The sequence below is a fragment of the Camarhynchus parvulus genome, chromosome 1A (genome assembly GCF_901933205.1).
Source record: "Camarhynchus parvulus chromosome 1A, STF_HiC, whole genome shotgun sequence".
Taxonomy (NCBI): domain Eukaryota; kingdom Metazoa; phylum Chordata; class Aves; order Passeriformes; family Thraupidae; genus Camarhynchus; species Camarhynchus parvulus.
The window spans coordinates 44,032,005-44,053,619 of record NC_044586.1 but is presented as its reverse complement, the minus strand read 5'-3'; the positions used below and the strand labels follow the sequence as shown (position 1 = coordinate 44,053,619).

At 37.6% G+C, this 21,615-nt stretch overlaps 1 protein-coding gene across 5 annotated transcripts in view; it reads left to right on the top strand.

Annotated features, from left to right (window-relative positions):
- DOCK4 (dedicator of cytokinesis 4) overlaps positions 1–20,625 on the top strand; it is a 226,165-nt gene extending 205,540 nt beyond the window's left edge. For 3 of the 5 annotated variants that reach the window (XM_030959365.1, XM_030959364.1, XM_030959368.1), the window contains 12 exons: positions 1,047–1,223; positions 3,217–3,300; positions 5,045–5,164; positions 5,552–5,673; positions 5,935–6,055; positions 6,568–6,649; positions 6,868–6,977; positions 8,127–8,294; positions 10,432–10,504; positions 12,865–12,978; positions 13,885–13,946; positions 16,972–20,625. In XM_030959365.1, the coding sequence (XP_030815225.1) occupies positions 1,047–1,223; positions 3,217–3,300; positions 5,045–5,164; positions 5,552–5,673; positions 5,935–6,055; positions 6,568–6,649; positions 6,868–6,977; positions 8,127–8,294; positions 10,432–10,504; positions 12,865–12,978; positions 13,885–13,946; positions 16,972–17,397 (1,659 nt within the window). In that variant the 3' untranslated portion in view covers positions 17,398–20,625. The remainder of the gene's footprint in view (positions 1–1,046; positions 1,224–3,216; positions 3,301–5,044; positions 5,165–5,551; positions 5,674–5,934; positions 6,056–6,567; positions 6,650–6,867; positions 6,978–8,126; positions 8,295–10,431; positions 10,505–12,864; positions 12,979–13,884; positions 13,947–16,971) is intronic. The other 2 variants (XM_030959367.1, XM_030959366.1) reach the window with 1 other exon arrangement.
- Positions 20,626–21,615: the final 990 nt, after the last annotated feature.

Genomic DNA, 21,615 nt, shown 5'->3' with positions numbered 1-21,615 from the left:
TCCTATAAATATCTCTAAATAATTGGTCAATTGCTGAGTCCTGGAGTATAGATAGCACATGTAACTATTTTCCTTCTTGTCAAAGCTAGTCTTACAATAATCCCATTAAACATAAGGATACCATAGTACAATTGATTTTCTCTAAAACTTTGCTGTGTTTTTCTTTTATAATAGCAGGAAAATGTCACCATCTTGATATTCTCCTGTAGAAAACCAAAGGTGGAGTTTAGTAAAATCAAAATGTGTGTGTGACATGAGAAATTTTGTTAGTTGACTCCTGCTGTGTCTTTACTAGGTTAGTATGACCACTGATATGAAGACCTTCAGTTTACTAGCATTTTGCCATTACAGTCACCATTTACAAAAGTAAAGTGTAATAATTTTTACTGGGCATGTACGAGGTCATGACTCGGATTTGCGCTTGTGTATTTTGGTAAATTATTGCAGCTGCAAGCATGTACTCTTCCCATCGCTCAGCTTTTGTTTTTTAGCAGTTCACGCTACCTGTGAAAGAACTTCCCCACCCTTGAGAGTTGAGAGACACATCCTGCTCAAGGCTGCCTTTGACTATAACTTGATCATCATTTTAGCTCAAAGCTTGCATTCAAATTCCTGATCCATAGTCTCATTGGTACCTTCACTTTGGATGGGGAAACACACTCACAATACTTCAGCTCTGCTCTGTACCCTTAAAGTGATTAAGCTCCCTGACCCCAAGCCTCTTTTAGGTAATTACCAAGGATGGTTCAATTGTGTATTCTAAGAGTTCCACCACTGGCTGAAAGTATGTTTATGTTTTGCAACAGCGGCTGGGTCATCTCTCAAGGTCAAATAATGAATCTACAAGAGTGACAGTTGATTATTTTGATCATTGATTGCATGATAAAATCAAATCTCTCCCCCAGCTGAGAAGTACTTTGTCTCTCAAACTACTCTAGGACATAGAATAATACTGTTTTATGTTAAGAAATCAAAAATTACCTGCCATATATTTCATCTTTCAACTGAAGATTAAGTTGTTGCAATGCTTCTCACTCATGTTTCAGGTGGAAATGAGTCCCCTTGAGAATGCTATTGAAGTTTTAGAAAATAAGAACCAGCAGTTAAGAACACTGATTAGTCAGTGTCAAACTCGACAGATGCAGAACGTTAACCCTCTCACAATGTGTCTAAATGGGGTCATTGATGCAGCAGTTAATGGTGGAGTTGCTAGATACCAAGAGGTAAGCAATTTACTTTCTGTGTATTAAAAATCCAATTTCCCTGTACAGATGCAGCTCCTCTGTATGAATTAAGGACAGAAAGTTTGTATGAATAATCGTTGCAATTATACCTATATTGCAGTTTTGGGTTAGGTAATGTTAACAACGTGGTTTATTGAAATAACCATTTTGCTCTAGATAGTACCATAAGCTTACTCCAGAGATGACTCAATTCACAATTAACCCTGCATTTTTCAGTGATTTTTTTGGAAATTTTCAATTAACCAGTTAATTATAAGTAAATTGTTATAATACACTGCCTATTCTGGCTTAGGAGGTACTTTGGCCAACTAACAAATTTACTTTTTTGTCCTGACCTTCTAGTTTTTATATGCATGTGTGTGTATGTATATATATATGCATATATATTTTATTTTTTATATATATATACATATATATATATATATATATACACACACATAAATTCTCAACAAGAAGTTCATTATCTTAAAGAATCATAATTTTCTTGATCCTTCTTGTATCTCTTCTCCAAGTTTTTAGAAAAGCTATTTTGGGAGGAGTGGGGAAAGGCATTTAAAAAAATAAATACAATTTAGAAATGTCTAACACTGGATTTGTTTCTAACAGTTGTTCCTTATAATAATAATTTTTGAATCACATTAGGAAAACCTTAAAAGTTTGGGATGCTGTATTTATACAGAATTCTGTAGAATTATGAAACTTCAGTAAAAAGAAAGAAGTTGGGGGTTTTTTTGCAGCCAAACTTGATTTTTCTCTTTCTCCTAATAGTCTTATGAGATACTTGAGTCTGCTGGTTTTTCCTTTGAAAATGTCAATTTGAATAACATTCTGTCCACTTGTCTCAAAGGCAGAGAGATTCAGTGTTCACTCAACAGTGTTAAATTTGGAAAAACTGCATCTTATTTAAACTACAAGAAATTGTGTCCAGTATAGTATTAGAATCTGTCATCAAAACTGCAGTCTTATGAAAATTGTGAGACTGAAGCAAAGCAGTAACATTTTTTATGTTTTCTAACTGCCTTTAAACAACAAAACTGTTTAGCATAGTGAAGCAAGATGAAGGGAGTCCCTGGAGAAATACAGTCACGTCAGAACTATGTCTGGTTTGAATTAGCACTGTCAGAGCTAGCTCAGTGTCTCTGCACAGCTTCCATTCTTCACAAGCATATCAAAGGTTCTAGCTTGCTCCTCATTATTGTCGTTGGCTGTAATTCTTGGTCTCTTAGACAGTGTTCGTGTTTCGATTCCCTTCTGCCCTCTGTCTCTCACTGTATTAAAATAGGACTTTTCAGCAATTCATTTTGTAAACATCAAAACTGTTAGCAATAATTGCGAGGCTTTTTTTTTCTTCCATTTTTCTCTAATTCTTCTCTTTGCATGTCCATTTTTCAGTCTTTATATGTCTACTTGTTGTTTTGCCAGTTCTTATCTTCTACCTTTCTTGTTATCCCGTTTTCTGTAAATGCTTTTCCATTTCACCTGCTTTTCCCGTCTGATCTGTACAAAGTTCAAAGTTCAGTCACTCTTGGAGCATTTGGTCTTGAGGTAAGAGTGACCATGTCTTTACCATTATCTTCCTTCCCTTCAGGCAACTTCCAACTTTTTAAAAGTGTCCTTTGACCATCTGCTGCCTTCTTGATTCTGTCTTCCTTCTTCCCTCTTTTTTCTCTTTCAATTATTTCCTGTATTGTTTTTTCTTTTCTGATGTGGAAGAAGCTTCATATTTCAGCACCTTCATATTTCAAATGTTAAACCTATCTATTCACTAGTGGCTACATTTTTTTGCCAATGGTCTCCACCAATGACTACATGATTAATTACTTATTTAACATGTATTATCAATTATTGCAGTTCAAAGGAACTTAGAAAACATTCGAAAATGTTATCTAGAAACTTGTTTTTTAAAAAAAGATAAATAAAAGTGGTGTGTTTTTACTTCACTTTGTTTTGCTTTGTAATTTATTGTGTTTAGGCATTCTTTGTCAAAGAATACATCTTGAACCATCCAGAAGATGGAGAGAAGATCACACGCTTAAGAGAACTTACACTCGAGCAGGTAAAGTGGGGAAAAGACTGACAAGATGGCCTGTTCAGCTGTTCTAGCTAAAAATGTCCCCAAATAAAATAAAAAATATCAGAGGTTAATAACTGCCCTGTGGTCTTCAGTGTTTTCTCAGTTAGATTCCAAGTAGAGAGTAGCTTTCTATACAAGCAGGTTTCTGGGCCATGCTAATATATTTTCCCTAGTCCTTTCCATCATCAACTTAATCACTTCAAACTGGTTTGTGTAAAATAAAAGTTGAGTGAGAGTCCTGTCTTGTCACGCTCATATACAAATATTTGCACAGAATATTTTATCACTACAACAGAATAAACATTATTTCATTGAAACATTTGATGGCTTTAGCATATATTTGTATTTTACCAATATTACAGGAAATATTTTCACTACAAGGTTTGCTGTAAGAGCAAAAAAGCATTCAAAATCTTATTGCAATGAAAGATATCTAGTACTAATTGGCAAAGTGGGTAGGCAGTAAGATAAACACAAATGATCAAATTAAGCATATGAGTATTCTATGCGTTATATGTTTTTTGTATTATTTCTCCATTCATTTATAAGCCAATCACCTACCAGCCTCAAATATGAAGTTTTTTTTTGAAAATGCTGAATATTTTTAAATCAAAGATCTTACTAATATTTCAGGTTTTTTAATTGGCATTTATCTATTTTTGTTCTATGCAGCAGGTTGAAGTTTCAAATTTTATTGCCAGCTTAGAATTTGGCAAGATGGAAATTCCATTTTTCATCAGCATTGTGGGATCTTTTGGTCAGATCAGCAGGTCCTCAGACAGTATAAATCAGAACAGATTCACTGACCTCACTTTAGTTTCACTTAGACAATGCATAGTAATTGACATTATAATTTAACTTTTTCAAGCTGTGCTTAATCTCACTAATGTTTACAATATAAAACTGGAGTTTATAGCTTCCTGTAACAAAAATGTGGGTTCCAAGCAATAGCAGCTCAACCCTCTCTGGCACCCAGAGCTGATTTAACACAGAGCATTGGGAAGGGCTGGCATGGCTGTGTGTGTGGATGGATGTGCTGCAGTCCTGACCCCAGGTCAGGGATGCTGTACATCTGCGTGCCTGATCGCAGGCTGCCTGAAAACATCAGCCAGGAGCTCTCATCCAAAGATATTACAGCACACCCTAGCTATTTTGTTTTTAAATCTGAGTTTATCTGATTCCTCATGTAACCAATTCAATATTTTGAATGCATGTGACCAAATTTGAGCGAGATTAAGGTTTTAGCACTGTAAGTATGAAGCATGTCATGCCTTGTGTCAAGACTATACATCAGGCCAGCACTTATGGAGGTCTCTGGGGAGTTGAAATAAGATGGGGGACCATGGACTTCATTGCCAATATATTACAGAGTTTCTGTTGGATTTGACCATTGCTGTAGTTTCATGCTTTTTACAACTGTTCTTGTAGAAAATGGCTTTTATTTAGGGTTTAGAACTGCTCCTTTGTAAAGTTCCCATTAAATCAGATTTTTCACTATGTTATCTGTAGTATTTTTTAGTATTACAGTTGAATTTGCATAGGTGAAACCTTCTCGAAAGTTGAACGGGAAGAGGTGATAAATCCTCCTGCACACTTTTGGTCCTAGTCCTTTTTTGGTTACAGGTCTTTCAGAGATTTAGATAGGTGTTAGATTTTTTTTTTGGTATCCTAATTGATGATGAGAGCTTAAAGAAAATGCATCAAAATATTTTTTCCCTTTCTGCAGGCCCAGATTCTAGAATTTGGCTTGGCGGTGCATGAGAAGGTGGTGCCACAGGACATGAGGCCGTTGCACAAAAAGCTGGTGGATCAGTTCTTTGTGATGAAGTCAAGCTTGGGAATACAGGTACTCACACGAGCAGGTACAAGGATAGAACAGAAGACTGTTCAGCTGCATTAAGGGTTGGTACATTTTCCCAAGCAATAAACAGTGACATCTTTTGGTTGTTTGTCCCCATTACAGCTTGTAGCCCTTTGTAGCCTTTTTGCAGTGCCACAAAGCAAAGAGAAACATAAACTTCCCATACCATGCAGAGAAAAGTAGTCACATTTTACTAATAGTAGCATTTTACTATCATTAGTGAAAAGTTAAAATATTTTTCTTATTAATGATGAAGCTGATCCAAAATACCATGTAACTACATTTATATGTTGTTATCTACGTATCCGTATCTTATTAAATGCTTAAGATATTATGTTAATTTTAATTAATCTTCTTTTAATAACTCACCAGGACTTTTCTGCCTGTGTACAAGCTAGCCCTGTTCATTTCCCAAATGGAAGTCCTCGTGTATGCCGGAATTCCATACCTGTTTCTATGAGCCCTGATGCTGCCAGGGTAATACCACGACGCAGGCAAGTTAATTATTAGTAATCACATATTTTTGCTACCTGTGGAAGATGACCCATAAATACTTCTTTTATGCACATGCTTTCTTGTGTGGTCTGGCTGAAGTGTGTTCAGCCTTGAATAGCTGGTATATGTATTCTCTCTCCTTCTTTCTCTTTCTTTTCCCTCCCCCAGTTAAAGATTAATAAACATGTGCTGTTCTCACATGAAAAATTATGACTGACAATTAGACTTAACCATTTTATATTTCATTATTCTTATAATAGCCCCTTGAGTTACCCAGCCGTCAATCGCTATTCTTCCTCATCACTGTCATCCCAAGCTTCTGCTGAAGTCAGCAACATCACTGGGCAATCAGAAAGCTCAGATGAAGTTTTTAACATGCAGGTATAATTTATTGTCATTCTTCAAATTGTACAGAATCTTTCTTACAAGGCTATTTACTAAATTAATTCTTCTATTATTTCATTCAGAAATCTCATAACTATTGCTAATGTTTCTTTTAAAAACCAAATCTTTAAGTGAGATGTTAAACTCATTCACTTAGAAATATTTTTTTATGTAACTGTTTTCTCTTGTTTAAATTCTAGTATTAGTTTTTTACAAATGTAGTAAGTAGCAATGGACTATGATACAAAGTGATCTGACAGTGCATAGACTTTTCTACAGTACAGTTGTTACATTGTGGTAATTATTTTACTGTATTAATTACATTTCTATTTATGTGGTATTTGGTTACATCTTTGTGTAGTTACATTAAGGCTCTTTATACTGATTTGCTATTTTGAATTACTGATAAGAAGTTAAAGTTTTTGTTCTAGTGAAATGTATGCCATAAATTTTTGTTTTCCAAACCAGTAAATGTGATCTGGTAACAACAACATCTCTTCTATACACAGCCTAGTCCATCTACCTCAAGCCTGAGTTCTACTCATTCTGCTTCACCTAACGTGACCAGTTCTGCTCCATCCAGTGCCAGAGGTCAGTGCTTCTCTGCTGTGGTAAACTATATTAAATGACTCTTGATATGTTACACAGCTGAATTTCTGCATGATGTCACTGGTCAGACATCATATTTAGCCAATTACTTTGGGAATCTGAATCATTAGAGACAGAGGATTTTTTTGTCATAAGCATAGAATTGAAATGTCTTGAGTTTCACTGCATGAATTTAATCACTAGACACATTTATATTCTAGCTTCTCCTCTGCTGTCTGACAAACATAAGCATTCCCGAGAAAACTCTTGCCTGTCTCCTAGAGAGAGGCCCTGCAGTGCCATCTACCCGACTCCTTTGGAAACTTCTCAGGTAAGAAGTTTGTTGGGAATCCTCGGAGCACAGATAGTTAAGAAGACAATAAAGGTGCATGCTGAACTTTGAGCAGATTCAGTGTCTGTTCACTGTTGTAACTTCTCAAGGGATTTTTAATGGTTTTATAAGCAAATACTCTTAAATATTTTAGATGTAAGAGATGTGAATAGAGTACATAGTGCTTGGTCACATTTCTGCTTGATTTCTTTAGGTGTAGGTCTGTTTCTTTACATTTACTTACTGAAGTGAGAGAGAGATGCAGAGATTTACCAGATGACACGGCCTGCTTGTGTGGAACAACAAGCATTTGTTCAATCTGGGGAAGAAGACAAAGAATTAAAAACTCTTATCATTTCAGTTGTCCTTGTTGAGCTCCCCTTTCTTTCCTTCTCAGAAATCTAATTGTAGCCACTGTGAGATAATAACTCATTCCATGTGGCAATTCCTATTTTCCAATGTAGTTTCAGAAAAAAATTGTATTTTGTTACACCAGAGAAAACAATGTATTGTGTTCTTGCCTTAAAATACTGTTAGACGGGTCTGTATGAAATGTGTGGTTTTTGAGTATTCTGAAATTCAACATGAACTTGGTAAGTTGGCCAATACTGAGTCCTTATTTCATCTTTTCTTCTTAATGGACCTATTTTCCCAAAGTGCTTTTCTTTAACACAGCTGCTGTTTTAATCCCTGCCATCACACAATGCACCTCTTGCTGAAGCTGAAAAAGATGAGAACATACATACGGTGTTAAAAGCTGTCCTTTCAACACTCTTGTGTCTTTCAGAAGTTTTACCACTGACAAAAACCAGCTCCAGGATTCTTTATTATAGAAATTATTTATTGATTTCTAACTAGCTCTTTTCTTGTCCCTTGTTTCTTTGGTTATTGAATTGGCTCTTGATTTACCTTTTAATCTCTTTTCTGTTTAAGTCCTCATACTATTACCTGAGGGCTTAAGAAGTAATACTGAGGCTTAGCCAGACTTAAGGACACTTCTCAGGAACTACTTAGAGCAGATGATCTGCTGTGTGCTTCGTCAGTGGTAGTGGAGCCAAAACAGCAGACAGGAAAGATCAGGAGATGCTCTTTAAATAAAGCGGTTTTACAGTTTGCCGCAAAGAAAAATTATCCCGTTTTTGCTCCCAGACTACAAACTCTTGCTTTGCCAAGTGGAATGCGACTTCTGTCCCCCACTCTATCCGAGATTGCATAAGGGAGGCTGAGGAGCTCGTAGGCCCAGTCTCCGCTCTCTCTGAGACTCGCCCAGCAGGAAAGTCTCCCAGTCTGTCTCTACCCTCAGTGTCCCATGAGAGGGTAAGTAGAAAATCTTCTTGCTCATACAGTGAAGTATATTTCAAAGATGAGAAAGTCTGACGGTTTCTTTCTGCCCTTATAACTGTAAATAAGGATATATCTTTCCAGAGAAAGGTGAAATTTCTTTCTCTGACATTCCCTCAGCCGTAAAAATGGACTGTGATCAGAAACAAAATCCTGATTCTCTGCCTTCTGATAAAGAAGGGGGAAAGAATTCCTCAGGACAATTGTAAGGAGATATCTTAGAGATACCTGCAACTCTTATTTAAAGTTAGCTGCTCAAACTGTTCCTTGTCCTTCCTCCTTTCATTCTAACACCACTTCAACAGCGTTGGTTGGAGCTTCACACTGAGAGGAAATGACCACCCATTTATGAATTATTTTGTTACATACAGCTTGATGAAAGCAATTTTCACATTAGTGTTTCAGCCAGGAGAGGTGATATTCACAGGCAAAGTCCTGAACTTCAAGTCTTTCAAGCCATAGCTACCTTATTTAAGGAAGTTTGATGGACTTCACAGAACAAGACCACAGCAGTACTTCATCCGCTTCCTCATTGAAATTGATGCTCAAGGTTATGTACAGCTGTTTTTAGTCAACATCCATTTGTGCTTGCTTTGTGATCTCTGGCTGAATGGTTGTACAGTGTCTCTCCAGCTCTTCCCATACTCTGAAGAGGAATGGCTGCTGTCATTGACTGGTCAACAAGCCTCCTTAGTTTTTTGCGTTATTATTCTTCCTATTGAAGCTTTTTGAATTTCACATTTTTGGGGTTTTTATTTGTGTGTCATTAAACATCCTGTGATTGCTCTTGTTCTTCCATATGGTTTTTTATCTCATTCTTTTTAGTATGTCTTTGTTTCTTTGTATTTCATTCAGCTTTTGTCTCTTTATCTCCTCCAATTTCAGTTGCTTTTTCAGCTGTTGCTCTTTACCCTTGCAACAGAAAATGGACTTCAACACTTGTCCATCACATCCTCGTGCACTGCAGACTCACTAGGCAGTGGACGCTCAATCCAGACCAGGCAGGAGCATATGGTCACACTCTTTGTCACATCAGAGTACAGATGTGGGTTTAACACCTCAGTTTAATGGTAACACCAGGAAAACAGATATTGCCTGACCCAGAATGATTCTCATATGACATATAGCACACCTACTGTAGCTCAAAGTGTACCAAAAGCATTCTGTCTCTGAGATGTTTAATGTGAAGTTGAATTGAGCTTAAGTATTTGTTCCTCACTTTGTAACACAAAGCTGCAACATATTAGATCAATGATGATTGGTTTGCAGCTGGGTTTGCCATCTTGTGGAACCCCAGCATAGTGCCTCACCAACTTGGCACAGTGCTCTGTGAACACTGGAAAGAGACACAATAATAGGATTTCATTTGGATTTCACTGATTATCTGATCTTGCTTTTAAGGAAAAAAAAAAGTAAGAAAAAACTGCATGTTTATCTGTTGCCATTTCCTCTGGAAAGTATGTCTGAATTATTTGTAGGATTAACTGTATGCTGTTTATATATGTTTTCAAGACAAACTAGTGACCCATGGATTATTTGAATGCTGCCAAACGAAATCAATGGTGGAATTTTTTTTCATACATTTACTGTGATTTGTAAACAAAATGGACCTTAAGAAAATTAAAGACAAACATGCTTTATGGGTCAGCTCTTATGCACAAGAGAAGTAAGAAGATTGCTATCAAAAAAAGTCAGGGTTGGAAAACAATACATAATGCTTTTCTTAGGTAACAGCCATAACTTGAATATTATCTTGTTCAGATCCTGATTCTGTAATGAAATTATTGCAATTATTTTAAGTAATCTATTAAGATATGCCTTTAGGAATGAGCATTTTCTATGTTTTTTAAGGTGCTGGAAACTGTCAGAACTCAGTACATAATAATCCTCCCTCCAATTTCTGTGTGTACAATCCTCAGAAAACTAGTCTACTCCCTATCTGTATACACATACTTAAATTAAACTGTTTATGTTCTTATGTGATGTTTATCACTCTGCCTCCTAAGCAGACCTGGGCATGGGGGAGGATAATAACAAAAATATATTTGTTTTCTTGACGGCTACTGAAATACAGCAGGAGCTATGTGTAAACCATGCTGTTCTCAATTTACAGAGAATGGTGTTTAATCATATTGGAGATGGTGCTTTGCCACGAAGTGATTCCAATCTGCCTGGCTCTGACAAAGGTAAGCAGACATGCTACAACATGCCAATCTTTGAAGAATGAAAACGTAATTAGTCCACCATGTTCCTGTAGAGTGCCTGTTCTTTTGAGTGCTTACTGTCATCTCCAAGTGTCAAAACATTCTAACCAACTAAATAAATTATGCTAATAAATCTAAGTGTCAAAACACTTTGTCAAAGAGGGGAGGACTGAATTTTGCACTCAAATAAGGCCCAGAAGTTTGCAGGAGGGATGATGGAGCAGCAGGTTTCATCAGGCTGCCTGTGAGACCTGTCCTTTCTGCTTCTCAAGAGAGACATATGTGGGGAAAAGCCAGATCTGGAGAATGGGGCAAAAGGAAGGTAAAGAGATGGACAGAATCCTGAAATTTGGTACCTGCAAGTCCCATTTATCAAATATAACTCAGTGTGCTTCTGATTACACTTGGATTGAAAACACCAATTTGTGGTTTCTTGCATTTTGGGGATTTTGTTTTTAATTAGTGTAAATGAGAAATATGTGTATTTCCATAGAAAAAATATTGCCTCTTATAATTTTGCACATGGGGAAATCAAATATTGTTGGCATAGTAATTGTTTGCCATGATTTCATTATGTGCCTCACATCAATAATGTTCTCCATCATTTCCTTATGCTACCTTTGTGGTATGCTGAATAAAGGATACAGTAAAATAAATGTATAGAAAAATAACTATTTTAATAATATACTGTAATAAGTACTGACCAGGAAGCAGATTTTCTTTAATAAAAGCTGGGTTTTGTAGGTAATTTTGGGTTTACATTTTTATGAAAACACAGGTGGAATTTTTTCACAGGGCTGAAAAACATATGAAATAATTTAACATGGAAATAGCAAAACTTTTCCACTGGCCCATGCAGCCAAGCACATCACAGAATTGTTAGAATGAAGTATTCTCTCCTGAAGGTTTTAGCAGTCCAAAAAACTGACTGCTTGGATGACTTAAAAGAAAAAAAAATTGGCTTGTCAAGAGATTCAGATATTTGAAGTACCTAGATCTGGTGCCAGGTGATTTTTAGGATGAGGACAAAGCCATGCTGGGTGACAGCTTGCATTAAAAAGCAAATACTATATTGCCTATTTTGGCAATAACAAAGCAAAATGATCCTCTAGAAAATAGATTATTCTGTTCATTGGTCACAGGGTCAACTAAAGTGTAATTATACTGTAACAATATTGTTTCACATATGAGATCAGTGTTATTTTTACTGTAGTTATTGTATTAAGTCCAGTGTGTAGTGGGTTTGCAGTCCTGAGACCTCTCAGAGTTGCTACAATAGTGATAATTGATGCCATCAGTTAGCAGCAATACTTTGCTTTTTCATTTCATCTTTCTAAATAAACACAGGGTCCTTGCATGTGATTCTCTACTCACAATTGAAACAAGTGAACAAGAAGGAAAGTGTCATGGCAAAGCAAGAGGTTTGAGGCTTTTGAAGGTGGGGGATTTTTTGGTGGAGTATTTGGGAAATGAATGGAAGGTTTGAAGCGGTTATTTTCAACTCCTTTTTTTGTTTTTTAGGAAATGTAATGAGAGTTGTATTTTTCAAATTAGCTCTTGTCCTGCCCATGTTAAATGCCCTCTCCTTCTGTCTGACTTCTTTCCAGTATTGGTGACATCTTGATGACATGAGATAATCCAGTTCTATCAAGGAAGATTTTCCAGACCTTATGAGATCATTCAGTTAAAATCATAGAATTTGATCAGGGTAACAGACAAAGAAAACACCCACTTTTATGCATGTCAAGGTGGTAGTCAATTTACATAATCAAGCAGAGATCCTTGACCACAGATACAAAGTGTACAGAAATTTTCTGTACACATTTTTCACCCTTCTTTCCACCTTCTTTCAATTCTGGATTTGTAGTCTATGCAGCAACACAGGAATGTTAGCACAGAAATCTTTATGAAGGAGGTCGACAGGAATTTGGAGAGTTTCTTTCTCTAGTCCCTTCTGTATATAAAATGAGTTAATGGGAACAGTTTATGAATGGTCTATTCCCTTCTGCCTGGAAACCTCTAAATAGGAGTCTGGTGCAAAGATAAACTGATTACATTAAAAGTCTTCAAGCTTATCTCCCTTTGTGGCTGGATTTGCAGCACACCAGAGCGCAATCTCAGCTGCTGCTGCTGTTGATGGCTGCCACTGCTGGTCACAAACTGACCTGAGGGCCAGGGGCATCCATCAGGCATCCATGACATTGATGGCTGCTGTTTAAGAGCTTTGTAAGTGCAGATGTTGTTAGGCACTTGCATTCTGTCTGTTTTTACACTCATGGATAAAAGCAAGCCAGAGAACTGGAAGTGTTGATACCTATGACAGTTTGTTCATTCTCTTCCAGGTGTAAACACCACCCCCAGCAGCTGGAGCCTGGACAGTGGGAAGGAAGCTAGAAACACATCAGAAAGTGGAAAGCTTATATCTCCTCCTGTACCACCAAGACCTGCACAGACTGGTGAGTTAATGGACATCTCGGGTAAAGCTCCAGTATGTGAGGGCTTAGATTCTTTCCACTTTGTTTGATGTTTAACTTCTTGGGCAGGTTAACTTATTATTTGATTTCTTACATGAAAGGCTGTAGAACTGCCTCTGTGGGTATTTTCATCTCATTAATGTTCTCTGCAGTTTCCAATACTCCACCCCTTCACTAATGAATGAGCAGTTTCAGACAGTTCATGTTAGTATGAGGAAGGATGATCAAATTTAGTCTTTTGATTTTATGATAATTGGAGGTTAGCAATCAGAAATGATCATTAACCACAAAGAATCTTACTGGCCAGAAAATGCACAGCATTCATGAAAGCACGTCAGTTACTATAATAATTTTGCCTTTCAAAAGATTAATTTCCTTTTAAAGGAAAGGCTGCTCAAGTGATACTATAAATATAATTGTTTTAAAAGGAGCGAGTAAACATTTTGTGTATTATACTTAAGCCTCTGAGTTTGTTCAGTCATGTTTCTAGTATATTTGGAGGTAAATGTTTGATATAAGTATATTATGTATTTTCTATTTTCCTTATTTGACTTACAAATACATAATATATTTCTTAAGAACAAAAAGGGAAAAGTTGTTATACTGACTCTTTTTTTAACTTGATATCATTTAATAGATTATAAATCAATTTAAAGTGATATAAGATTTGTCAGAAAAGGCAGATGCAGAAATTTTTTACTTGGTTGCACTGCAAGATAATCCAGAGAACAAAGCAAAATAAACAAAATCTCTAAAACTATTTACAGCCATCAACCAAGAGAACTAGAGATTATGTTTATGTATCAAATGATCTACTATCCACTTAAAAAGATTTCTTAGTGAAAATTGTAATGCCACAAGTGCACTGAAATCTTTCTACCTTTGCAGCATCACCAGCAAGACACATAGTCTCCATTTCCCCTTCTCCTGCTGGAAGATCACCAATGAAGGTACTGTCTTATTGCAGTGAATTGCCTTTGTGAGACAGATCTTGTGTTGTGGGGTAGATGGTATATATTTAATGTGCATTATTTGGGATTATATTATGTTTTCTTTTTCTTATCATATGCTGTACAAAAACCAGTATTCTGTCTCCATCATGGAAGAAGGGGAGGTGCCAGGAAAACCTGTTGTGCAACCCATTGGTTTTATTCTTCCAGCATTCAGAGCTGTTAGATTAGAGGGCTCGTTAGACAGTATTTCCTGCTTCAATCATTAATACCTATTTTCCTCTGCAGGATGATCCAGGGCGGTTGTAAGAAGATGCAAGTAGTTTGACATCTGCCAGTAGGACACATTAAGCATAGGCTGTGAATAAGCACTGGTTTTTCTCTGGTAGTTAAACATCCAAAGTAATTTAAGATCCAGGCTAAACTGAGCAGATTTCATTTCTATTTCAAGATGTTTGCATGTGTTGGTACCCACATACTGGTACCTGCTTTTTTTCCGGAAAACTTGACTGGGAAATCTGTGTTTTCCACAGCTTTGGAGCACACAAACATGCAGCCTGCTTATTCCAGGCAAACCCTGGTGCTGGCAGAGTGCCTGTCATTGGTCTTGGGGATAGCCTCTGCCACCCCATTGAAGCAGAGATGATTCTGCAGGTAGAAATATAAGAGTCAACAACATGGAAGGAGAGCAAATAGAAAGGAGCATGACTAGTGTTTCAGGCACTCAGATGCAAAGAGAGAGGGAAGCAGCCCTGCCAAAGTAACTCCTCAGCAACCCAATGCCTAACTAATACTGCAGAGATACATATTGCCTGAAGGAGGAGACCAGCACCCCAAAGTATCTCCTTTCCCCTTGAGGTCCCTAATTACCAGTCTACACTAATTGTCCTGTTTGCCTTCCCATAAGCCTGTAACATTACAACTTGTGTCTGCACAGTGGTCCAAATTCATAACAAAGCAATTCTGCTGACCATCAGAGTGCCCCATAGTCCTATTACCATTCTGCTCAAGTGAGCACCAATCCCAAGTTTTGCCCTAATTGCTTCCTAGGAAGCTCTTTATAACATTAGGATCTTGTCCAAAGATTAGTGAGTCTTCCTTTTCATCTTTAATGGACACATACTGGCATGACCACTGATGATTCTTAGGGATGTTTGAAGCTTGTCCTAACATTCTTCTTCTATAGGTCTGGACAGAATTTAAGCATTTTACAAATGCTTTTCTATTGCTTGGAAGAGCAATGCTGGCCCAAAATACTTCTGAGAACTGATGGATCTCACTTTGAGCATCCATGAATTTCCAGACTATTTTGATGTCTAGACTGTTATTGCTACTGGTAAAAGTAGTCTGTGCTGTTTTACCAGAACTAAGTGGTTACCCATGCAGGCTTTACATATTTGCCATTGTTCTGAATGACAAAAGCAAAGGTCCTTTATCTTATATATGATCACTTATTCCAAGTGTCCAGTGTTCTTGGAACTGGAGCCAAATACATAATTTATTTGAAAGCCTTGACCGTGGGTGTTTGTGGGAGTAGGAGTGCAGTTGGAGCTTCCTCACATACAGAGGAATGGAACATGAAATGAGTAGTTAAACAGGCTCCAGAGAAAGTCTGAAATGTCTTCACCAGGTGTTGAGCTTTAAATAAAACTCACTTTGCTTTTCCACAGAAACACACAGGGCTCAGATTTTAGCCTTTCTTCTAACAGTGAGCTACCAGAGAAAACTATCTTAGAACAAAACCCACTGATATAAATGAAGTTTTTTTTTCTCCATTGATTTCAGTGCTCTGTGGATCCAGTCCTAGATGGATAACTAAATTTATCTCAACAGCATAAAGTCAGTACAGCCAGCTCTGTACACCCCTGCCCCTCTCCTCCTCCACTCCCATCCCTTCTTGCATGGCTCCCACTCTCACCTCAAGCTGAGCAACTGAGCATCAACCAGTCTAACAAGAATGGGAGTGAGAAATTTGTCTTTATTTTGATTTCTCCATCCCTTTTTTAGCCTGAGGCTTGAGACCAATAAGTCAGGATTGTCTCAGATGACTCCAGTCATAAGTAGATATGTTGCAAAAAAATTTTAACTTGGAATGTGTGGGCTAACCTTTGACAATTTTCAGTTGAAGTTGCTTCACTGGACTAGAACTGCTCAGTGGTTTTAGGTAGGCCTTTATTGTCCATGCCTTTTATTTGTCATCAGCACTGTTGTTGCTGCTTGGGCCCTCAGCTCCTGGTCCCTCACAATCCCTCACTGACCTGTGAGGCTGCCGGTGCAGCCTCTGGCCACCTGTGCCCTCCATGTGGCCCTTGTCCCTGAGGCACACGTGATGTGTTGTGTTTGTATGTCTAAGGAACACCTGGGAGATGGGGGAGAGGAAGGGTGGTGATGCTGTCATCTCCTGCCATTCTGCTGCTGCCCCAAATGGGAGCAGGAACAGCAGAGAAGGGGGCTGGCACCCAGCAGTGGCTCTTACCTTGATATCTGCTTTGTGCTACTCCCCTGACACTGGTTTTATGGTACCCTCAGAAATGATGCCATGATGTAAGTGCACTTTTCACTGCACAGCAATGCACTAAAAGCTGTGAGGAAAAGCTTTGGAAACTGAATTTGGGATGTGAGAGCCTGCAGTAGCAGCAGTGGCTGGGCTTTGGCGTTAGGGGGCAGGATACCCCCAGGTATACCCTGCGCCCAGTGATGCATTCCACTTCCAGCTGGGAAAACTAAGGCTGTATTCTAAAGACTTCCAGATTTTTCCGGGGTATTATGATAGTAAGATAACATTTAAAAGCAGTTTTATTTCCACTTATATGAATTACTGGCATGTCCACTACCCAGGCGCTACTGAAATGAGCTTTTTATCAGTTTCTTACCAGGTCTTGATTAAACAGGGACACAACCATTTCTGTTTATCAAAGCTCAGAGTTGTATGTGCTGTACCTATGTATGTTTTCAGTCTAAGCAGAGAAACACACTCTCTCCTGGGTGCCAGGTAAATTCTTCTTTTGCCTTTTCTTTTGAGCAGGGGTCTGTGCAATCATTCACACCATCTCCAGTGGAGTATCATTCCTCGGGGCTCATATCCAACTCCCCGGCGCTGTCAGGGAGTTACAGCAGCGGCATCTCTTCGCTCAGCCGATGTAGCACATCAGAAACATCAGGCTTTGAAAGCCAAGGCAGCGAACCAGCAGTGACTGTCCCAAGCTACAGCATTTCTGAGGAACCTGTGAGAAAAGAAAGCAAAACCCCACCACCTTACAGCGTGTATGAGCGGACTTTGAAACGCCCCGTTCCTCTACCTCACAGCCTCTCCATCCCGCCTGCCGCAGACCCCCCAGCACTGCCACCCAAGCCACAGCTGGTTCGGCCAAACAACCTGGAAAACAGCAGCAGGAGGACTGAGCAGGTTCCCCGGCCCAGGCCTCTGCCCCGCAAAGTCTCTCAGCTATGAGAAGCCACTTTTATATTTAATTGCAACACATTCGTTACTGTTTAAGAAATAATATTTTTTAAAAATGGTAAAAGTCATTTAGTTAGGCACTTTAATATTTTGTCCACCTTTTCTTTTGAGTAATTTCAAAATGCTTATTAATATTATGTTGCACATTTGAAATGAAATTACTAATTTAGGTTGCCAGATATTACAGGAAGCATGAACGAGAGGATTTTTTTTAAATTTCATGGTGGTGAATACTGATAAATGCTTTCATTTGTACTTTATTTTTATTTGAAAAGTCTGAAACCCTACAACTCTCATCTGAGTTAGCTGAATGCTTCTTACAAAATGCAGAATATACTGACTGGATCTTTACTACTAGAGATAAATGCACGCTTTCTAACAAAGTAGTCTGTAGACTAGGATGTTTCTGCAAGTAGGCTGAAAGTTGTTTCTCTTACCTGATGAACAGGTTGGTCATTTCAAATGTATGTGGCAAAACTGAGATAAAATGCAAGTTATACAGCAGAGGACTGTTGTAAGAATGTGGTTTGGAATTTTTGAAACACACATTTGGCTTATGTTACTTTTAAGATGGAAAAATACATGTGTTTCATTCAGCATACAGCACCATTCTGGGAAATCCCAAAAAAATTTTGTGCCATTCGTGTATGTACGTGACACATCCCTTTTCGTTTTTGAGGTGCAATTTACTTTTATTCTTCCGGTTAATGTATTTTTTGTTGTTGTTGTTTTAGTTTTGGGGTTTTTTTTTAAGCTAGAAGTTTTCTAGTGAATGCTCTCTGCTGTTCTTGAAAGTTCACCCTAAAATACAATCTGTGTGTGAAATAGGTACAACTCAATTGTTCCTTTAACTTGTGTACAAGAGTCAATACTGACTATTATCAAGGCAATTCACTAAATGAGCCAATTTTTAAAAATACAAATGGCTGGTTTACAATCCATATATTTCAAAAGCTAATTGCAAAGGTCATTAATAATTTTGTAAAAATCTAGCAAAAATTCTGAACAGTTCCTTGGATGTGTATGAGCCATTGGAGCCAAGCTTTTGATTTGCTTTTTAGCTTGAGTTCATCACCATCATCTTTATTGTTGAAAATGGTGTTTGGCCTTAGGTTGTATTTTAGTGACTGGCAGATGAAGAGCTCTGGAAAGCTAATTCCAAGACATAGGAATGTGGAGGGAAAAGAAAAAAAAAGCACCTTCTGTATGTATGTTTTGTATCCTCTTTCTTTTATTGACTGTTTAAATGTGCTTGGGAACAGATGTGTGAACTGCATTTTAAATCATATTGTTAAAAATATTCTCCCTCTTTTGTTGGGAAGCTCATGTTAATCTTAGCTGTGTTTGATTTGTTGATAGTTTAACTGGAAGAAAGTGACCACTTTTTTATATTCTCTCAATTAAACCTTCAGCAGTTACAAGCTGTTGACAGTAGTTATAGAAGTTTTCTATAATAAATGTTCAAGTATTTTTGTACATAATTGGTAAATTTTAATAAGGAGTGTACCATTATGTGAAAAAGAAGCAAACAGTTGTGTATGCAGTAAGATTGTTATAATTATGCCAAATACTTTATGTATGGAAAAAAGAATATTTGTAAATATGTGCTTTTAACAATAATTCTGCCATATTGACTTTACAATTTTGAATGTCAAAAAAATAATATATGTTAAAATATTTATGTTTTAGTGAAAGTATTCATAACTTGAAAAGGAACATATGAATTTTAGCTTTGTATCTTGCTGATTTCAAAGTCTGGAATTCCTTGAACTAGCTCTTGCTTTCTACTATAACATTTTTATGTCTGTAACCACATCATAAAACCTGTAGAAGGCTACATATTTATGCTGATATAAAGAAGTAATGCCTGAAATTTAAATAAGGTGTCACAAGTAAGATAACAAAGCTGCTCTGGATTTTTTTCCACCCATGTAATTTAATAGATTTTATTTACTAGTGCTTGAGCACAGTACAGTATGAATCAGTGTTATTTGCTCCTGAAGCCTTTTTTTTTTTTTTTTTTCTGGCAATAAGCAGAGTTGATGACTTTATCATTTGTGTGCATTACTGGTCAGCTTTGCAGCAAGACATTTCACAAAGTCTCTGTTTACCTAGACACTCATATTGGTTGCTGCGTAATGCTAGTATGAAATAAAAGAACTTGCTTAATCTTTACAGTACAACTTTTTTTTCTACAGAATGAGAGATTCTAATTCACTTAGTTACAGAATGAAAGTTCTGACTCCTTGCTAAATCTTTTTTTTTTGTTTGTTTTTTTTTGGTTTTTTGTTAAAAATCTCCTGAGTTTTCTCCCTATTTGGACTCATACTTGCTTTGTGAGACAAGGTGGGGAGAGTATTGATATGCTCTTCTGAACAAGTGAAGAACATAAAATTTACTAGAGAGTTCACTGTAAATTAACCTGCATGAGCATTCTGTTTTTATAACCAGGACATCAGAAATACTCTGAACGATAGAAAATTATGTAAAATTGACAGAGTACTCTTAAGCCAAGTTAACACATTTTCTGCTTAGCCAGTTCTGACAAATTGATTCTGTAGATCAGTTTTTCAACCTGATTACCTATAAAAAATGTAGTATGAAATTTTGTTATGTATGTTGCAACACCCACTGCTTGAAAACCTAATGTAAATAAAGGTCTTGTTTGAATTTTATGTAGTAGTCATAAATATAATTTTACCACTTTCCGGATGATGGTGAGTAATTCAGAAGCTCATACAGGAAGACCAATGGGATCAAGTTGCTCTTACTTCTCAACAGCTTGAACGTTATCCAATGTGTCTGTAATAGGTGACATAATCTTGTATTCAAATACCGTATTTGAGATGCTGGAGTCTGTAGGATGCCAGAGAAACATCCTCTAACTTGGCCGGCTGGCTTTGAAATGATGCAGTTCAGACTGGTTCTCATGATGGCATAATAGCTCTGTAGTGTGAGTGAACTCAGTTATGATGTCCCAGGCCAATTGCTGTGCCGTGAAAGAACCACAAAAGCAGAAATTACCCCTCTTAGTAAAGGTTTCAGGGCAGTGCAGTTGTGGCCCTGCTCATGTTGAACAGGGTATAGTGAAAATCTTCTATATGAAAGTGGCACCTTGCCCACCTGCCTGACCATTCTTCCTGTTCACTGATTGTCCAACAGCACCTGCAAAAAGAACAGTGACAGAGCAAAAACATACCAATTGGCAGGAGTCAGTGCCTGAGGTATAAATGATGAACAGCTTCTTGTTTTGAATGTAACTGTGGTCAGTGAGGCATGTAGCAGCATTGTCTCAGTAAACCCAGGTGCTGACAGATTCAGATCTTTGCTCCAGAACTCTGCTGGTTGCTGGAATTTCTGATGATTCATGCAGAGCCCTGACATATGCTGGCCAAAGGGCAAAGTCCTATCTGGTGGGATATTGTGGAAGGATGGTTGCCACTGGATCCCTTGAGAGTCTCACCTTGAACTAGATTATCGTCGGAGAAAGTCCTTTTCATATTAATTTGTCTTTACCTTCTCTTTGATATTTTAATTCAGCTTTTGACATATACTTCATAGAAGAAACTAGAATGATTAGTTTGGATAGCATTAACAAAAAAAAAAAGGGAATTAAATAGCTAAACTATTCAAATCTCGGGAATAGCAAAGTTTTAGAGCTGCATATCTCATGTGTGCAATAAGCACCAGGTTAGGGACTCTTCCTGGGTGGTAAAATAAGGCTGCTGAAGAAAGAACATTAATTTTTTTTTTAAATGATTGCTCAGTAAGGAACTTGGTGTGTCTATTTTGACAGGCTGAGGGCTGTCAGACTTCAGTGGGGATGCAGCCTTCCAGGCACAGCTGGGCAAACTTACCTAGGTTAGAACTTGTGTTATGGACACAGTTCAGATCTCCTCTTTAATTGACTGATATTCATGCCAGGAAGACTGTTAGAAGAAGGGAAAAGAAGGTCAACAGTTGGGGAGCGGGGGGGAAGTGCAAATAAAACTTGGGCAAAACCTTTGATGGCCTGACAATTATCCAAATGTGTTTTGACTCAGCCAGGAGATGTGGTGGGAGAAACTGAAATGTTACCTGAAACTGAGGCACCGAGTACATTTGTTTAGGCTATTTTGTAGTGTGATGCTATACCAGCTTAACTACTGGTTGAGCTGAAGGGAGTGGAAGGGAAGCTGGAAGTCCTGACAAAACAGAGGGTGTTTCTAT